General features: G+C 38.8%; 1 protein-coding gene across 4 annotated transcripts in view; it reads left to right on the top strand.

Moving 5' to 3' along the window:
• PPP3CA (protein phosphatase 3 catalytic subunit alpha) overlaps positions 1 to 18,885 on the top strand; it is a 466,059-nt gene that overhangs the window by 444,815 nt on the left and 2,359 nt on the right. For 2 of the 4 annotated variants that reach the window (XM_082243608.1, XM_082243609.1), the window contains one exon: positions 16,095 to 16,124. The exons of the other annotated variants lie outside the window; for them this stretch is intronic. In XM_082243608.1, coding sequence (XP_082099734.1) covers positions 16,095 to 16,124 — 30 coding nt within the window. The remainder of the gene's footprint in view (positions 1 to 16,094; positions 16,125 to 18,885) is intronic. 4 annotated transcript variants of the gene reach the window in all.

Below are 18,885 nucleotides of genomic sequence, written 5' to 3'. Positions count from 1 at the left end.
GTGGCGCATTCTACTCAGGCGCTGAGTGCTTCTTCGGGCATCAATATTGCAAGTTTGCAAGGCAGCCACTTGGTCGTCGGTGCATACCTTTACATAATTCAATAAGGGTTGCTTATGTTTAACCTTGGGTTATTTTCCCCAATCCTCATTTTCCTTTTGGCACTGCTTTTGGTCGTCCCAGTAATTATGATTTATGAAGTGCTGGGTCCGTCGATGAACGAACGAGACAATGGGATTTTTGTACTTACCATAAAATTAATTTCTCTGAGTTCATAGACGGACACAGCACCCACTCCTCTGGAGTTCTAATACTTCTAATACTGCTTGCTAATAAACTGATTACCTAGAGCAGAGAGGGGGGTTATATACCAAGCTGAGGGTAGCCCATGGAGGTAGCCAGGTGTTTTTTGTTCTGCCTAGTCCTACACCTGGTGGAGGCAAAATAACCCAGTAGTTATGATTTATGGAGCGCTGTGTCCGTGAATGAACTCAGAGAAATGGATTTTATGGTAAGTACAACAATCCCATTATTTGATCCCCTGCAGATTCTGTAAGTTTGTAAGTTTGCCCACTTACAAAGAAATGAAGGGTCTATCATTTTTATCATAGGTGTATTTTAAAAGATAGAGACAGAAAATCAACTAAAAATCCAGAAAAAAACACGATACAAATGTTATAAATTGAGCTGCAGCTCAGTGAGTATGTTAAGGATTTGATCCCCAAGCAACCCATGACTTGGTACTCAGTGGAGAAACCCTTGTTGGCAAGCACAGAGCTAAGACGTTTCTTGTAGTTAGTTACCTGATTTTCACACATCTTAGAAGGGATTTTGGTCCACTCTTCTTTACAGATCTCCTCTAACTCCTTAAGGTTTCTTGGCTGTCGCTTGGTTACTCTGAAGTTTCAGCTCCCTCCATACATTTTATATATGATTAAGGTCTGGAGACTGACTAAGCCACTCCATGACCTTAATGTGCTACTTAGTTCTGTACTTGCCAACAAGGATTTCTCCACCAAGTATTAGGTCATTCTTTGCTTGGGGGATCAAATTCCTTATTTTACTCACTGAACTGCAACCTAATTTTCTAGCATTTGTTTTATATGATTTTTGGTTGATATTCTGTCTCTATCATTTAAAATACACCTATGATAAAAATGAAAGACCCCCGACTTCTTTGTAAGTGGACAAACTTAGAAAATCTGCAGGGGATCAAATAACTTTTTCCCCACTGTATTTACATTTGTTACTATGCATTATGTTGATGTAATCTTGTATCGCCATGATATAGATGACTATGTCTGAACTAGCTATTTTTAGAGATTTGTAGTGTATGCAGATTTCATTCTCGTACATGGGGAAAAAACTCTGCTGATAAATGAGTAATAGTAATATCCTTAAAATAACTAATTAAAAGTTTACATTGTAATGATTACATCAAAGCTTGTTATTTAGCCTATTGGCAATTTAAGTTACCAATTCTGTATCTTGTATATCTACATACAAAATCTGCACATAGAGATATTTATACATATACATTTCTGCAAATGACAACCAATTATTATAACCAATTATTCAAAATGAAGGTCAGTTATTCATAACTAAAATGAAAAGTGCTAATGGATTATGTGGTTGCGTAATCTTACAGAAAATGCTTTTCTTTAATCGTCTTTAATCGTCTTTCAGGACAGCCATCTGGGATGATTGGTTCCTCTTTGTATAGTAAACACAATGAGAACAGTGAAAAACCTCTCGCATTGTTTCTTACAGTCAAGGAGCTGTAAAATGTTTACTGTTTTATCCTGACTGAATGGTCATTGGGTCAGTGGTGTCTCTCTGGATGCAGATGTTCTGGGCATTCCTGGCTTTGGCTTTTCTACATTATTCAGTAAGCCTCCTCTGCTCCTTTCCGAATCTTGACCTCCAAATCTTGTGGGGGTCGACTCCTGAAGCCCCCTGGCTGGTGAGCCCTGTCTTCCTTCCCCCTGGATCTGTAGTGAGGGGCCTGCGGCACTTTGCTGTGCTCAGTATTGCAGACTTTGGTGGTCCCCAATTTAGTATGGCTTGATGTCACTGTCGGCGACCTGGGATAATGCACTTCTGATTGTGGCAGAGGCTGAACCGCATGGACAGCATAGAGGGAAGATTTCTGCTATCATCCACATCATAGCAAATTCAAAAGGTTCTTTGCACCTTGTCTTTCCAGAGAGCTGAAAGAGGCTAGGGGGGTTGCTTAGACAATTGCCTTCTCTTATTAGAAAGGCTCAGTTGTCTGGCAGGCATGACACTTCCTCTAAGCCACCATTTTCTGCCCAGTCTTCAATTATTGGTTTATTGGTGAGTACACCCCTCACATTTTTGTAAATATTTTGTAATATCTTTTCATTTGACAAAACTGAAGAAATTGCACTTTGCTTCGAAGTAAAGTAGTGAGTGAACAGCTTGTATAACAGTGTCATTTTTCTGTCACCTCAAAATAACGCAACACACAGCCATTAATGTCTAAACCGCTGGCAACGAAAGTGAGTACACCCCTAGGTGAAAATGTCCAAAATGGGCCTAATTAGCCATTTTCCCTCCCTGATATCATGTGACTCGTTAGTGTTACAAGGTCTCAGGATTGAAATGGGAGCAGGTGTGCTAAATTTGGTGTTATCGCTCTCACTCTCTTACTGGTCACTGGAAGTTTAACATGGCACCTCATTGCAAAGAACTCTCTGAGGATCTAAAAAAAAGAATTGTTGTTCTACATAAAGTTGGCCTAGGCTATAAAAAGATTGCCAAGGTCCTGAAACTGAGCTGCAGCAAAGTGGCCAAGACCACGCATCGGTTTAACAGGACAGGTTCCACTCAGAAAAGGCCTCGCCATGGTCAACCAAAGAGATAGAGTGCAAGTGCTCAGCGTCATATCTAGAGGTTGTCTTTGGGAAATAGACATATGAGTGCTGCCAGCATTGCTGCAGAGGTTCGAGGGGTGGGGGGTCAGCCTGTCATTGCTCAGACCAAACGCCGCATACTGCATCAAATTGGTCTGCATGGCTGTCGTCCCAGAAAGAAGCCTCTTCTAAAGATGATGCACAAGAAAGCCCTCAAACAGTTTGCTGAAGACAGACTAGGGACATGGATTACTGGAACTATGTCCTGTGGTCTGATGAGACCAAGATGAACTTAATTGGTTCAGATTGTGTCAAGCGTGTGTGGTGGCAACTAGGTGAGGAGTGCAAAGACAAGTGTGCCCTGCGTACAATCAAGCATGGTGGTTGGAGTGTCATGGTTTGAGGCTGCATGAGTGCTGCCGGCACTGGGGAGCTACAGTTTATTGAGGGAACGATGAATGCCAACATGTACTGTTACATACTGAAGCAGAGCATGATCCCCTCTCTTCAGAGACAGGGCCACAGGGCAGTATTCCAACATAACAACCCCAAACACACCTCCAAGAAGACCACTGCCATGCTAAAGAAGCTGAAGGTAAAGGTGATGGACTGGCCAAGCATGTCTCCAGACCTAAACCCTATTGAGCATCTGTGGAGCATCCTCAAAGGAAGTTGAAGGAGCGCAAGATCTCTAACAGCCACCAGCTCCGTGATGTCATCATGGAGGAGTTGAAGAGGACTCCAGTGGCCATTTGTGAAGCTCTAGTGAACTCCATGCCCAAGATGGTTAAGACAGTGCTGGAAAATAATGGTGGCCACACAAAATATTGACACTTTGGGCCCAATTTGGACATTTCAACTTAGGGGTGTGCTCACTTTTGTTGTCAGCAATTTAGACATTAATGACTGTGTGTTCAGTTATTTTGAGGGGGCAGCAAATTTAAACTGTTATACAAGCTGTACACTCACTACTTTACATTGTAGCAAAGTGTAATTTCTTCAGTCTTGTCACATGAAAAGATCTAACAAAATATTTACAAAAATGTGAGGAGTGTACTCATTTTTCTGAGATACTGTATATGGATTTCTTTGGTAAGTGTTATTTTCAACCATCAATCTAATGGCTATAACAAACATAGAATTATTATCGTATACAGTGCCTTGCGAAAGTATTCGGCCCCCTTGAACTTTGCGACCTTTTGCCACATTTCAGGCTTCAAACATAAATATATAAAACTGTAATTTTTTGTGAAGAATCAACAAGTGGGACACAATCAAGAAGTGGAACGAAATTTATTGGATATTTCAAACTTTAACAAATAAAAAACTGAAAATTGGGTGTGCAAAATTATTCAGCCCCCTTAAGTTAATACTTTGTAGCGCCACCTTTTGCTGCGATTACAGCTGTAAATCGCTTGGGGTGGGGTATGTCTCTATCAGTTTTGCACATCGAGAGACTGAAATTTTTGCCCATTCCTCCTTGCAAAACAGCTCGAGCTCAGTGAGGTTGGATGGAGAGCATTTGTGAACAGCAGTTTTCAGTTCTTTCCACAGATTCTCGATTGGATTCAGGTCTGGACTTTGACTTGGCCATTCTAACACCTGGATATGTTTATTTGTGAACCATTTCATTGTAGATTTTGCTTTATGTTTTGGATCATTGTCTTGTTGGAAGACAAATCTCCGTCCCAGTCTCAGGTCCTTTGCAGACTCCATCAGGTTTTCTTCGAGAATGGTCCTGTATTTGGCTCCATCCATCTTCCAATCAATTTTAACCATCTTCCCTGTCCCTGCTGAAGAAAAGCAGGCCCAAACCATGATGCTGCCACCACCATGTTTGACAGTGGGGATGGTGTGTTCAGGGTGATTAGCTGTGTTGCTTTTACGCCAAACATAAAGTTTTGCATTGTTGCCAAAAAGTTTGATTTTGGTTTCATCTGACCAGAGCACCTTCTTCCACATGTTTGGTGTGTTGCCGAGGTGGCTTGTGGCAAACTTTAAACGACACTTTTTATGGTTATCTTTAAGAAATGGCTTTCTTCTTGCCACTCTTTCATAAAGGCCAGATTTGTGCAGTATACGACTGATTGTTGTCCTATTGACAGAGTCTCCCACCTCAGCTGTAGATCTCTGCAGTTCATCCAGAGTGATCGTGGGCTGCATCTCTGATCGGTCTTCTCCTTGCATGAGCTGAAAGTTTAGAGGGACGGCCAGGTCTTCGTAGATTTGCAGTGGTCTGATACTCCTTCCATTTCAATATTATCGCTTGCACAGTGCTCTTTGGGATGTTTAAAGCTTGGGAAATCTTTTTTTATCCAAATCCGGCTTTAAACTTCTCCACAACAGTATCTCGGACCTGCCCGGTGTGTTTCTTGTTCTTCATGATGCTCTCTGCGCTTTAAACGGACCTCTGAGACTATCACAGTGCAGGTGCATTTATACGGAGACTTGATTACACACAGGTGGATTCTATTTATCATCATTAGTCATTTAGGTCAACATTGGATCATTCAGAGATCCTCACTGAACTTCTGGAGAGAGTTTGCTGCACTGAAAGTAAAGGGGCTGAATAATTTTGCACGCCCAATTTTTCAGTTTTTTATTTGTTAACAAAGTTTGAAATATCCAATAAATTTCTTTCTACTTCATGATTGTGTCCCACTTGTTGATTCTTCAAAAAAAAATTACAGTTTTATATCTTTATGTTTGAAGCCTGAAATGTGGCAAAAGGTCGCAAAGTTCAAGGGGGCTGAATACTTTCGCAAGGCACTGTATATGCCATCCGTCCCAGATTGCTAGAAACTTCACACCACAAGGTCCAGGAGGGGAAGGAAAGGGTACTTTGAATGATGCCCAAAGGATCATACAGTTATGCAAAAGAGCAACATTTGAAAATGTATTGCAGCAACATATTACAAACGTTCCCAAAAATGGGAGTTGATAGAGAAGACAAAACCCATGTCTCACAGAGCGGTAAGAATTTTAGAATATTCTGGACTGGAATATCCTTGTCCTGGACTCGCGTTTTGACTTATTCAGTCTTCTTCCTCAAGAGGATAGTGAACGTTGGAGTCACATTGGATTTTCTAAAGATATAAATTACAAAAGTATATATACATACAGAATAGATAAAGCATGTTGTGTTAAAAAAGACAAACCATATCATACATAGACAAGGCTAGTCTAAAAAGCACACATTATGCTGGGGGTCCAGCCATAACATGGTACATGATGGAATTGCCCTACATCCATAGTACTAAATCCAGAGTACAATGAACTAAAAGAAGCAACCTGAGCATGAACACTTCCAGCTGTCTAATGATAAGAGAATACATATAAATAAAAAAAGGGGTAAAAAAAAAAAATTATAACTATGTCAACAGTCATCTATAATTTCAGTGCTAAAAAAATCTAGAATGCTATTCGAAAGTTCAAATATTCCACATGCCTGTGTGTAAGGACCAATGTTTTGTATGAATTCGTAAAGAGTTACGGCAGAAACACTTTAGGTACAAGGGATGGCTCTGTAGGATCGTAGGGAATACACAATCCCAGTTTGTCCCAAAAGGAGGGCAGACTCTACCTAAAGTATACAGCAAGAGGTTAATCAAAAAAGTCACCCAGTCTTATATACAAAAATACCATAGGTGGATTTAATGCATTGAAAAGGAATAAACAACATAGACCCTTACCAGTGTCAATGGTCATCACACACAGGTATCAGGTACACCAGCCATGTTCTGGCAGCCATGGAGAAAACAAACACACATAGTGAGTACCTTAAATAGGAGGGCCCTGTCATGTGCACTAACCAGGCCAATCCTGAGCATATGTCTGGCACTAAAAATCGGCTCCCAGCTGTGTGAACACAGGAGGGAAGCCCTAAATGGTTGCCTGGAGACAGCTGTCACCAAATGTTCTCTGCTGTCTTGAGCCGAAACCGAGTCCAGCCGGAAGCACGTCTTTGCCGGATTTAGTACTGTGGATGTAGGGCAATTCCATCATGTACCATCCTATGGATGGATCCCCAGCATAATGTGTTTTTTGTGGACTAACCTTGTCTATGTATGATACTATTTGTCTTTTTTAACACATAACATGCTTTATCTATTCTGTGTGTGTGTATATATACTTTCGAAATATATGCTATATCTTTAGAAAATCCAATGGGACTCCAACATCCACTTTCCCCCTGAGGAAGACTGAAAAAGTCGAAAGGCATCTGGGTCCCGTACAAGGACTATTGGGACTTAACTCTGATATGCCAGAATATTGTAAAATTCTTACCGCTCTGTGAGACATGGGTTTTTTTTTTCCAAATATGTTTTTTTATAAATAAATAGAAAATCAGAAACAATTGAAGAACATCAACAGAAATTGCAAACAATATTACACAGAAAGTGCGTATATACCCAGTCATACAGAGCAAAATATCAAAAATACCTCATCTTTGTAAAACGGCCAACAGGTAGAAGTAAGTAATGCCAACATCCTAAACAGGCTCAAAAGTGCCTAAATATACCCTGTCAGCAACCCAGGTATTTCGTAGCACCATGGTACCCCCACTTTCGAGGGAAAGGGCTATCAAAGAAACACCCCATTCGTTTCCGATTCCCTGGTTTTTTGTATGTTGTTTAAACCCCCAGAAGGGGTAGAACTAAAAGGGAATGGGAAAGAGAAAAACAGACACTGAAAGAGAGAAAAGAGAAGACAAGGGAGTACACTGGGAGAGAGGGGTGGGAGATGGGGGGGGGGGTAATAGACCATCTCTGTCCGTGCCCGAAAAGTGAGTTAACGTGTATTCCGCCAACAGCGCGCCGTCCGAATGCTGTGGGAACATCAGGGCTTTACCCAGGTCAGAGAGGAGGAACATGTTCCAAAATCCCCACATCTTCCTGTATTTCTCCCGCCGATGCTGGGCAATGAGGGTCAGATCCTCAAACTTATTGATTTCCTCCAATTTCCGCACACAATCGCTGATCTTAGGGGCTCGTGTGGACTTCCAGTATATCGTGGGGTCCTTCCCTGAGACATGGGTTTTATCTTCTCTATCAACTACCATTTTTGGGAATGTTTTAAATATGTTGTTTCAATACATTTTTTCAAATTTTACTCTTTTGCCTAACTGTATGATCCTTTGGGCATCCTTTAAAGTCCTTTTCCTTCCCCTCCTGGCCCTTGTGGTGTGTAGTTTTTGTTAAGTGCTAAATCTGACAAAATGGAAAGGTTCTATTTTAATGTAGCTGTATTTCTATTTTAAAGGTTCCCACAGTAGTAGGGTTCCTTAGCAATGAAGAGTCCATTAAGGAGTAAGTTGGACCTTTTGTTCTGCTGCTTTTTCCTAATAGTAACTCTCTTGCCGTTGTTTCTTAAAATCAATTAGATGGAGGATGTGCAGGTTGATTACTTTGGGGGGAAAAAGATTCTTAGTGCCAGATAACTTGTGGAGCATTCTGGGTCCTCCAAACATTTAAAGATTAGATTTTTGTAATGGAATTAAATCCTGTCATTCTAAAATGTTCTCAGCTTCGGCCCTCAGGTTCCCTTGACAGTACTCTCTCCTCTGTTTCCTCCCAGGTTAAGGGCAGGATGTTCAGTGGTTTGCAAGAACATGGTGTAGTCCTTTCCTCTCACCTGTACTTTAGAACCTTATTATTTTAGAGATTATTTATGGTTGGAGCATTTAACACTCTTCCTCTAGGTAGCAGATTGTTGGATGATTTTCCCTGTAAAGTCATAACTCCCAGGTTGAGGGAGAACCATTTTGACACTGTTGGTGCAGTGACCGACTTGCATATGGAATAGCAGCCTGTAGTTTCAGCTAGCACTGCTCCCTCTATAGGATTAGAGTTTTCTCATGCATGTGTTCCTTCTTTATGTCCTGGACAAACACTGCTTTCCGCTATAACACGGCAATGATGATTAGGTTAATGATTTGCCTGTGTTAGAAAAAAATATATATACTGTGACAAGTGTTTGGAATGTATAAAAATCCATTTTGTTTCCCAAGCCTGCAGACTAAACTTATGGAACAGATTCAGCCCTACTTCACATTCATCCTGTCTATTTTTCTGTATGAACCTCATGTTAGTGAATGCTAACTCTCATTCAAGTGACAGTGCCACTTTGGAACTGCTTCAGGCAACTTAATCCAGGTTGCCACTAGTAATTAAAGTTTTTATCTCCCCCAGCAGAAGAAACCTTGGCCTCTATCAGGGCAGTCCTGTCCTCAGATGAGGCTAAGAATACATCCTTTCACTACTCCCACAGGCTCTCTTCTTCATATTAAGATACCTTCTTGTTTTTCCTATTATTGGGGTTTCCGTTACTTTTTGTGGATGCCTCGGTAAGCAGCATTCAAGATACCTGGGTACTGGAGGGGGCTACAATTAGGGTTCTTTTCTCTGCCCCCTCCCAGGATATTGTTTACCCATTTAAATCTGTCAATGTAAATCTTTTGGAAGGAAGGCATTATCACCCCAGTTCCTGTGGCATAACAGTTTTAAGGTTTTTTTTTCTTCCAACCATTTTACAGCTCCAGAACTTAGAGGAAATGTAGCCTATGTCCACATCACCATTAAATCGCCTGATCTCATCTGATTTAGTACCTGGTTGGAGGATCATCCAACAATGCCAGATGTAGAAGACATGCCTGTCCTGGATTTTTAGGTCCTCTGTCTTCATTTGAGCCCAATATTTTCACCAGATTGGTCTGAGACTCTTCCTATCAGGGAGAATTCTTGGCCTCTGTAGACATCAAGGGCACAAGTATGTCGTCCATTTTTTCAGCACGCCAATCATTCCTTTATTTTGCTGAGAGTCCACGGTATTCCCATTAAGTGTTCTACTATTTGGACTGTCACCAGCACCTTGTTTGTGCATCAGGTACGATTTCCTGTGCTAGCCCTATTACACTCCCAGGCAGTGCCCAATTATAAATATTTGGATGAACTCCCATTATGAGTATGGTTGGTATAAGTCTTGACAGCGTGGTGGGAACAATTCAAATCTTGGAAAAGGTTCAGTTGGATCCTGAGCCTTTAAAAGCCAACATTGGAGGGGAATAATCACTTGGAGTTCCTGGACTCGACTCTGAACACAGCTTAAGCCAAAGTTTTTTCTTCTGTAAGGGTCCTTTCACACGAACGATCCGATCAGATCCACCTGTCAGTTTTTTAGGCGGATCTGATCGGATCCTCCATGCATCGGATCCTCCATGCATAGGATCCTCCTATGGGGCAGCGGATGTCATACCCGCTGCCATCCGCATCCGATCCTGTCCATGAAATCCGGACAGATGGAAACCCTATTTTCCATCCGACCAGGGGATCGGATGAGAGCGGACAGGCGGCCCGCTCTCATCCAATTCCCTATAGAGAGCAGTGGGGCTCTGGCACCTCCCTCTCCACACACAGTGCGGAGACGGAGCTGTAATCCGCCTGCTCAGCAGGGATTGGCGGATCGATCCCCGCTGAGCAGAGAACCATCCGCAATGGAATGCGGACCGTGTGAAAGGACCCTAAGGAAAGCAATTAACTGTTCCACACTCAAAGGGTTTCCATTGTGGGATATCAAATTAACCTCCAGCTGAGAGAACAGTTGTTGCAGACTAATGTCCACTGAACAGTGTAGACTCTGCAGATCTGTGGATGGATCCTAAATTTCCAAAATCAGTGCTGGATCTAATTCATCATTTGGAGTACCTGGCTTTGATTCTGTACATACCTGTAGTTCAAGCCCAAAAAATGTTTTCTGTAAGGGAAACTGCAAACTCTTTCTTCCCAGTCTTTGATTTGTTCTTGCCCTCCTCCACTAGCAGGGTGTGCCCATTTTGGGATGTCTGGATGACTGTTTGTTAAGAGAACAATTAGCACAGGTTCTGGTGGACAATGTTCACCAGACAGTGCAGACTCTGCAGAACTTTGGATGGATCCTAATTCTCTAGATAGCTGAATCCGACACCTCACTTAGTGTATCTTGGCCTATTCTTTAGTTTGGCTGCTCCATGTTTAGACTCTGTGGTCTGAGCATTTTCCGACTGCTTGCTATTTTATGTAAGTCTGGAGGCCTATGGTTGCCTCCTTCTAGGCAGTCCATTTTTTGCATAACCCTGCTCTAGATCCCTTCAAATCAACATCCTGTCAGGGAAAAGCCATCCATTCTTTAGATATCTGGAGATGCCGTCTCAGGGATAACGCACGACTGAGCAAACACGATCTATCATTTTTGTCTACGTTTTAAACATATCTCTTATTCATAATTTCTTAGTCACAGTGTGTGATAATGTGACATTTGTACTTCCTTAACTTCAGGATACAATTTATTTTTAAAAAGATTAGTCCTCTCTAAAGTGTGATTTTGATTATAGGTGAAGTCTGGAATCCGTCCCTGGTTTCTTATATCTTGGATACTTCAGTAATAGAAAATTTGCTATAAATCAGACTCTGTCCACCTTTAAGCTTTTGGTGTTTTTACCGACCTTTGTACTTTTTGGCACCTCCTCTTGCATTTCCTTTCATTTAAAAAAGGTAGCAATCAAGCAGAGAGATTGAGAACCCACCAATCTAGCCACTGCTGGTGCACTGATCAAGCACCAAGTACAGATATCTAACCAATAAAGTCCATAAGAGATGTGCTGGCACTAAATTTCCACCTTTTGGAAAAATACTTGTCCCGCAGTTGCTTGCAAATTACAAAGATACATCATCACATGCCAGCAGTGAAGCATAGAGTTAGAGTTTGATATGAAACTGATTATGCATTGACATATAAAACAGCTTAACTGACTGATTGAGCCTGGGCATTGTATCTCAACTTTGCCACATTAATTTTGCATTCCAATTTTTTTAAGGCATTATAAGCCTTCCTACCTGCACCTTGTGTTTTTCTCCTACATAAAATGTGCAATGATAATGTCATTTTATGATGAAATTTCTTGCCCTTTTCGCACTGCCTTTAGGGTTGCCACCTCATCCCTTTAAACCAGGCCACATAATAATTACAGAGGTTCTGAGGCTAATATAATGCACATAAGGCACTAAGTGAGTTTAATTACCACCTTAATCAGCCACAGAACCTGTGTAATTAATGTGTGTCCTGGTTTAAAGGGATGAGGTGGCAGCCCTAACTGCTTTTAGTAGAGTAAATCTTTACATTCCTTTGTCAAAAGTTTCTGTTTGTGTTAAGAAATGAGGCATGCATCATGGCTCTGCAAACGTTAATGCATGACCTCTGTCTGTAGTGTGAGAATTGACATTTCCTGTGAAGAACCTGCATATCCATTAATCCTTGGGTCTCTGTCTAGTGCTCTGCAGGTGAGAACTGAATGGTAATTTGATCTTAAACAGACCCAAGCAAGCAAAGCAATTAATAGAGACCTTACCATACTGGAAGAGATGTTTTCCATCACATTAATACTCCCTCATTCGTGATTCAACACAGAGGAAATGGCATGGCATACACTGGACACTGTGGTGCTGCATGCACTGTAGAGTAATTCATCCTCAATCACAGCAGAAGTATTGAATGTAGACGTATCAGTTTGAACTGAACTGCCTGTGAAAAATACAACTTTGTGGGGATGATTGAGGATTGCGCAACAGTGCCTGCAAATACAGAAGACAGTGAATGCTTGTTTACTAGGCATTTACTGCTTGATAAAATTATGCAAACATTTAAATTCTATAACCTGGCTACAGGTTTATTTAATGTTCAGATGTATTCTATAATATCTACTAAATGATATCACTTAATCTGTGCTAGAAATAAACTTATTTTAAAGCAGTATCCTGAACAAATACATTTGTCTTAATTAGGTTGACTGTAATGCTAAAATATAAATTATATACTTTTATCGTTTGTCATTTTGTCAGTATTTTTTTAAATTATCACTCATAGGAAAAAAATAAGAAGTAAGCACAAAGGGTAATATTGTAAAAAAATAAGTTAAGCAGGCCATACGCATAAAGATTGCCCCATTCAAGCTAAACAGCATGGTTAAATACATTTCCTGCTGCCAGCTGTAATATTCTTAAAGCCAGCACCTGCGGTTATAAGAATACCCAAACAGTAAATACAGCTGATTTGAATTTTGACCATTTTTCAGTAATTGGTCAAAATTCAAGCAGTATATGGCCAGCTTTAATAAGGGCCTGATTATGCACAATCATTTTTACTTACAATCTAGGTTTATAACATGCATTTCTATTTACTTTTTTTTTTTTTTATAATAATCCCAATTGAATTGGAAAGGATAGCTCTCCAAATAAGCAGAGATAGTGTTTTCTATTTATTGTTTAATTATTGTAATTGAGCACCAAATAAGACAAGCCTATGTGTCATTTAGGGCCCATTCACCTTATTCGCCCTTTCCTCATGGATAAATGCAGGTAACGGCATTCACACACAGAAAACAATAGTTTGTCATGATCAGATCAGCATTCAACAGCAGTGTGATATTATGCAGCATGTTTGCATAATATTGCACCGCTCTGCTTGGTTCTGCATGTCACCACACAGCAAGCGTAGCACACCCCGCTGCTGTGCTGTGACATGAATGAAGTGTCACTTTGTATACTCCCATCTAAAAAAAGAAAAAAAAAAAAGGAATTTTTGCAAAGCGATAAAATGTGCATTACAATACCCCCTAGTACACAGCTTTACAGCCTAAAATGCTGTGCAAGCAGCAGTGGTTTGGGCTGCGGGGCAGTGTGAATGGGTCCTTAGTGAATAATTTTGGTTTTAACATATTAAAGCCATAGGATCTATTGTACAGTGTGGATTTAGAAACCGTCTGATAATCTGTAGAGTTGTGCTTGTAATTTGTTATACTTTGGTTAATAATGGGCATGCCTTTTTACAAGGCCCATTACAAGTACAGTATATTCATTAGAAGCCATGTTTGTAATAATCGCTAAATTACTGAACATATATGTGTGTGAAAAATCTATTCTGTTTTTTGTCCCTTCTATTTTTTCCACATTAGTAAGCAGGACAGTAAGTTGTGTGTATTATGGATGATATACAAACAATGGCTACTAACAGTCGAACGATGGCCAGAAATTTGTTCTTCCATTCCTGTTTGGACATTACATGCTGTCTAATACAGTTATAGGGCTATTGGTCCTAAGGGCTATAGTTTTAGCCCTCTTTATTGGGTAGTAACATCTGTGAATATGTTGTGATTGTGTTTATTATTAGGTATGCTTTTTAAACTGTTCATGCTTACATTCCAGCCATGGTTTGTTATAATAAATTAGCCAAAGGAATATAAATTAATCACCAGAAGTCCTCCTTTATCCAAAGCTAGATACTTTATACATTGATATGCGATATGCTTATTACCATATCCTAATTTTGCTTGAAATAGAGTCTTACGTTGTTATAATGAAAAGTTGGGTGTTACAAAGTCATCTGCCTAAATGTGTTTGATGAAGAACTATATATATATTGTTTATAGTTTTAAATGAAACCATATATGATTCTGGTTCAGAGAGCCTAGCATCACTTGCTGCACGTTAAAATTAACCTTGGTATTGCTAAGAATATAACCCTGTAGTCTTCCTATTCTGTTGTCTCAAGTATCAGGTCACTAATATCCCACTGCCACAGCTGCAGATTGATCCTACATGTCTGAATTCCCATGAAAAGTTACTGGCTGCTGAAAAAAGGATTAATAAAGATATATTTCTCTATACAATCTGATGGTAGTCAATGTAGTAGTTCCATAATACTCTTATAACAGAAAACGCAAACAGTATTGTGGACCCGAAAGTAGTACTAGAAACTTTGGAATATAGTCCAGCAAAACCTTGTTTTATTCATTTGTTTTGGATAGAGAATAGCAGGGTTTTGTTACCAGTGTCTTCACACCATCATAGAATCTGTAACAAAAAGTTAGAGTATTTGTTGCTTTCTTATCGTATTGGTTTTTGGGCCTCAGTTTATATATTGAATATATAAACATGATAAAGATCTAATCCAGACTATTTGAAAAGCCCAAGACTTCTGTCCCTCTGCAGTATTTATTGTTTTATTTTTTTTTACTAATTTATTGTTTCCAGATGTTTTTAGACAAGCTAGATGATGTATAGGGTCCTCTTACACTTTGGCTTTCTCCCAGCAGTCCTCAATGATGCAGAGATCAGCACTAGGGTGATCATGTCAGCTCAACTCTCTGCATCAATACACAAAGTGCAAGGCTCAGTGGTGATAACCCCTTCAGAAAGCCCTGCACTTACCGTGGGTCCCTTGACTTCTGGGTTGAGTGATGCTGAGGACAGCTGGTGGCAGAGATTAGGTACACCCTGGGACACCTAGAGATTGAAAGTGAGAATTTCAGCCAGAGCTGTTTTTTTTTTTTTTTTTTTTAACCTTCAGGAGAAAATTGCTTAGCCAAAAGTTGCACTTTATTAATGGAAAACTCTGTACTGGCCAGTAAATTCAGGATGCCTGCAGGTAGATATTGCTATGAATTGCTGAAACACTGCAGCCACATTGGTGGACTCAACTCACACTAGCCCTAAAGGGAAATTGAAGTATTCCCAAATTCTTAACAAGTGATACATGAATTTAAAAAAAAAAAAAAAACTCTTATTGACCTCTGTAGCTACAGTCACTGTGTAACAATTCATCCTCAAAAATTTACAGCCCAAGCACTAAAGATGTTTACTTAGTAGAAAATGTATTTCTTTAGTGTTTATGCTGTGAAATTGCTCCACAGTGCCTGCAGCTACATAGATCAGCGAGGGTTTGTTTAAAGCTTGTTAAGAATGTGTACATACTTAATTATCAATAGGCTGACAACAGGTTCACGTTATTTCTCAGCCTACCATGAGCTATTTTCTATTTAGCTTTGGTCATAATGCAGTCTTGAAATGTAAAACTTTGTCTTTCTGAAGCGGCTTATTGTAAAAATAGTTTTACATAATCTTGGGTTTGATGTCTGTAGCAAGAGAGTTCTTTGTAGCTGCTGTCTTTGCAAATATCCTGTTTGTATATATCTAACCATTCCCGGATGGAAAAAGCTGCAAAATATTAAACAATAGCTAAGCTCAGCCTTTCTTTTGTCGAGCGTTTATGTTGTCTTTTGTGTAAAAGAAATCCAGCACTTACTGTAACATTAGTTCACCTGCACCTTTGCTGCTCACTGACTTATTCATAAGAGTTAAAATCCTCTGCTCATTTTTCTCATCCATTTTGCTACCCTTTCTTCTCTTTAGCTACTGTTGAGGCTATAGAGGCCGATGAAGGTAATTGGCAAGCCCCCTTTCTGTTGCCCTTGCAGCAGTCAAGGGTCCTGCTGGGTGTATCCATTTTGCTGTAGCTTGTAAAAAGTGTGTGGGTGTTGGGCTAACGATTGTGGCTAAGTATTAACCAAATGTGCTTGCTTTAAAGGGGAATGTAATACTACATATGTTATCAGCATAGCAAATATTGCCTAACAAAATGTATATATTTCATCAAGGTTTTAAAGAGCAAAGCCAGTGCTAAAATATCCGTGACAGTCACGAGTCAATGTGTTTCTCTTCAAACTTATTAGTTTTAACTTTTCAACAGGCTTTTATTAAAAAAAAAAAAAAAAAAGATTTTTTTTTACCCATTACACAGCATACATCTAATTGCATTTGTTACCATCAAAATTCTGCTTTTGCCCACAATGATCCTTATTTTATTTAAATAGAAGGCAAAAGAAGAAACACACAAGCACTTGCCAGAGATGGTGGTGTATTTATTTATCAGGTAATCAAGGTGAAATTATTATATGCAAGCTCAAGTCAAAACTCAGTTTTTTTCATTCTAATTACAAAAGAAAACAAAAAAGCATATGGGCACATTTTATCTCTGTTCTTAGCCACAAATGTTCCCCTTTAAAACAATGTCAGTTGTATTTTATTCTTGAACCTGAGCTTTTGTCTCTTTTCACTCCAAATTGAATGCTATGATTGGTTTTCTGTAGGAATAAGATCTTCAATATGGTCAAAGGAAATTTTTGAAACCCATCAGCAAGAGAAAATACAACTGCTTTCTAAATAGCAGCACATTGGGCTGTTATTTATGTTGGAATTGTCTATTCCTATCAGCAAAATCTAATTTGCAGTGTGCATTGTTGTTGCCAGTTTGGCCGTTTTGTGTGATATCTGTGACTGTGTTGTGTGTAGTATAATATTGGTGTAAATTCCTAACACTTTCTGGGCCTCATTTACTAAACGGCAGTAAGTCACTTTTCTAAAGAGCAAAGTTTCGTGTTTAGAAAATGTTACGCAACTTGAGAAAAGTAATGCCCATAAACTTTTATAGGCAGCAGTTTATATTTCATAAAGACCAATATGTTCTGCATTTTTAAAAAACGTTATTGTACATTGGTAAAATAATATTATGTACAATTTTGAAGTTGTGCATAGGTAACTGGATTATAACAGATCATGATCATTACTGATTTTACATAGACACTCCTACATTTTTCATTTCAAAAGAATAAGATGCCACTTTTATTAAATTAAGTGGTAAGTGCAAGTTGTTTGCAACAGTTAAAAATAGCTAGAATCGTTTTGATAACGTGCCTTTAACGGACTGTAATAGAAAATATATGTGCATATATATATATATATAGTATATATAGTTTCATGGTATGAGAACATAAATGTTTTTTATATGTACATTACAGCCGTGTAGTCAAGTGGTTCCCAAATATAACCAGTAAACTTAGCACAGCACTTTACCCGACAGTGAGGCCTTTTCACTTTTAAAAAAAATGTAATCCTTCCCCAAGGCCCATTGCTGTCTTCTCTAAATCCCTTGTGTGGGATTTTCAAATGTATGACCAACTTTTTTTTTTTTTTTTATTCAAATTTTCAATACCAGCAGAAAATTTGAATATAGTTGTCTGCAGCTTTTTATAGTGACTGAAACTACTTAGTTGCTTCCATTTCATATCAAATGTATCATTTTGATTTCAAATTTAAAAACAGAAAGCAAAATGTTGGTCTTCATTTGCTATTTTATGACTTTTTTTTTGTATCTGTTAAAATGAGACACACTTTAAGAAGCTTTGATATGGCCTTTGCTTTTCTTCCATCCTTTCCTTTTCATGCTTCCTAATCTAATCTAACTACTGTGTGCTTTCATATTAATATGAGTTGTATAAAACAGTTGGGTCATTCATTTATTTTTGTTTATATTAAGCATAGGATAAATTGTCCACGGGAGTTCATCTCAAGTAGATATGTATTTTTTACCATAAATAAAAAAACTCCTTGGATAAGAATAGTTTCATGGGAGTCGGTATATTTGAACACAGCTGCACTAGAGTTTAGGGAAAATCGGAAGTTTAAATTAATATATATGTCCTTAAAATAAGAAACTACACATTGTCATGCATTGATTATCCTCAAAGACTGAAGAGGTCCTTTTGCAAGTTATGCGATACATTGTAGTAGCATTTGTCCATAGGTTCGTTTCACTATCAACCATTATTTAGCTAATGTTATATTAAAGCTAGTCTGCACACTGACAATTCTGCTGTGTATTCATAAATATATATTTTTATGTGTTTTCAAAAGTCTTTTATGATACATAGTCGAGGTTGAAAAATTAATCATGGCACCAAATTTTGTGGTGATACTATATTGGCATACCCTGTGGCATCTTTTGTTTAGAAAGCATTATAAATAGTGCTTTGGTATTGATGCTTTGTGATTTTAACAGAATCTGCTGTTAAAGGATTATTTAGGATGATTAAGGTAAATATATTTTCCAAAATTTTCATGGTCAGTAGCAAGTAATATATTTTTCCCTATTTAGATTTACTGCATATTTTTCACACTTAATAGACACCATGATTTAGATTTGTTTTTTGGGGTTGTTTTTGGTGATCCTTGCCAAGTATTAAACACATTTTTTGCAGACATAATGTTGTTATTGGTTTCAAGCTTTAAGTCATTCATATCAAATTGGAAATCTATCAACACATCAAAGATCAAATACCTACTTACACAGTGGTATATTAAAAAA

Source organism: Pelophylax lessonae, assembly GCF_965119305.1.
Source record: "Pelophylax lessonae genome assembly, chromosome: 1".
Taxonomy (NCBI): domain Eukaryota; kingdom Metazoa; phylum Chordata; class Amphibia; order Anura; family Ranidae; genus Pelophylax; species Pelophylax lessonae.
This window is presented reverse-complemented; position numbering and strand designations above follow the sequence as displayed.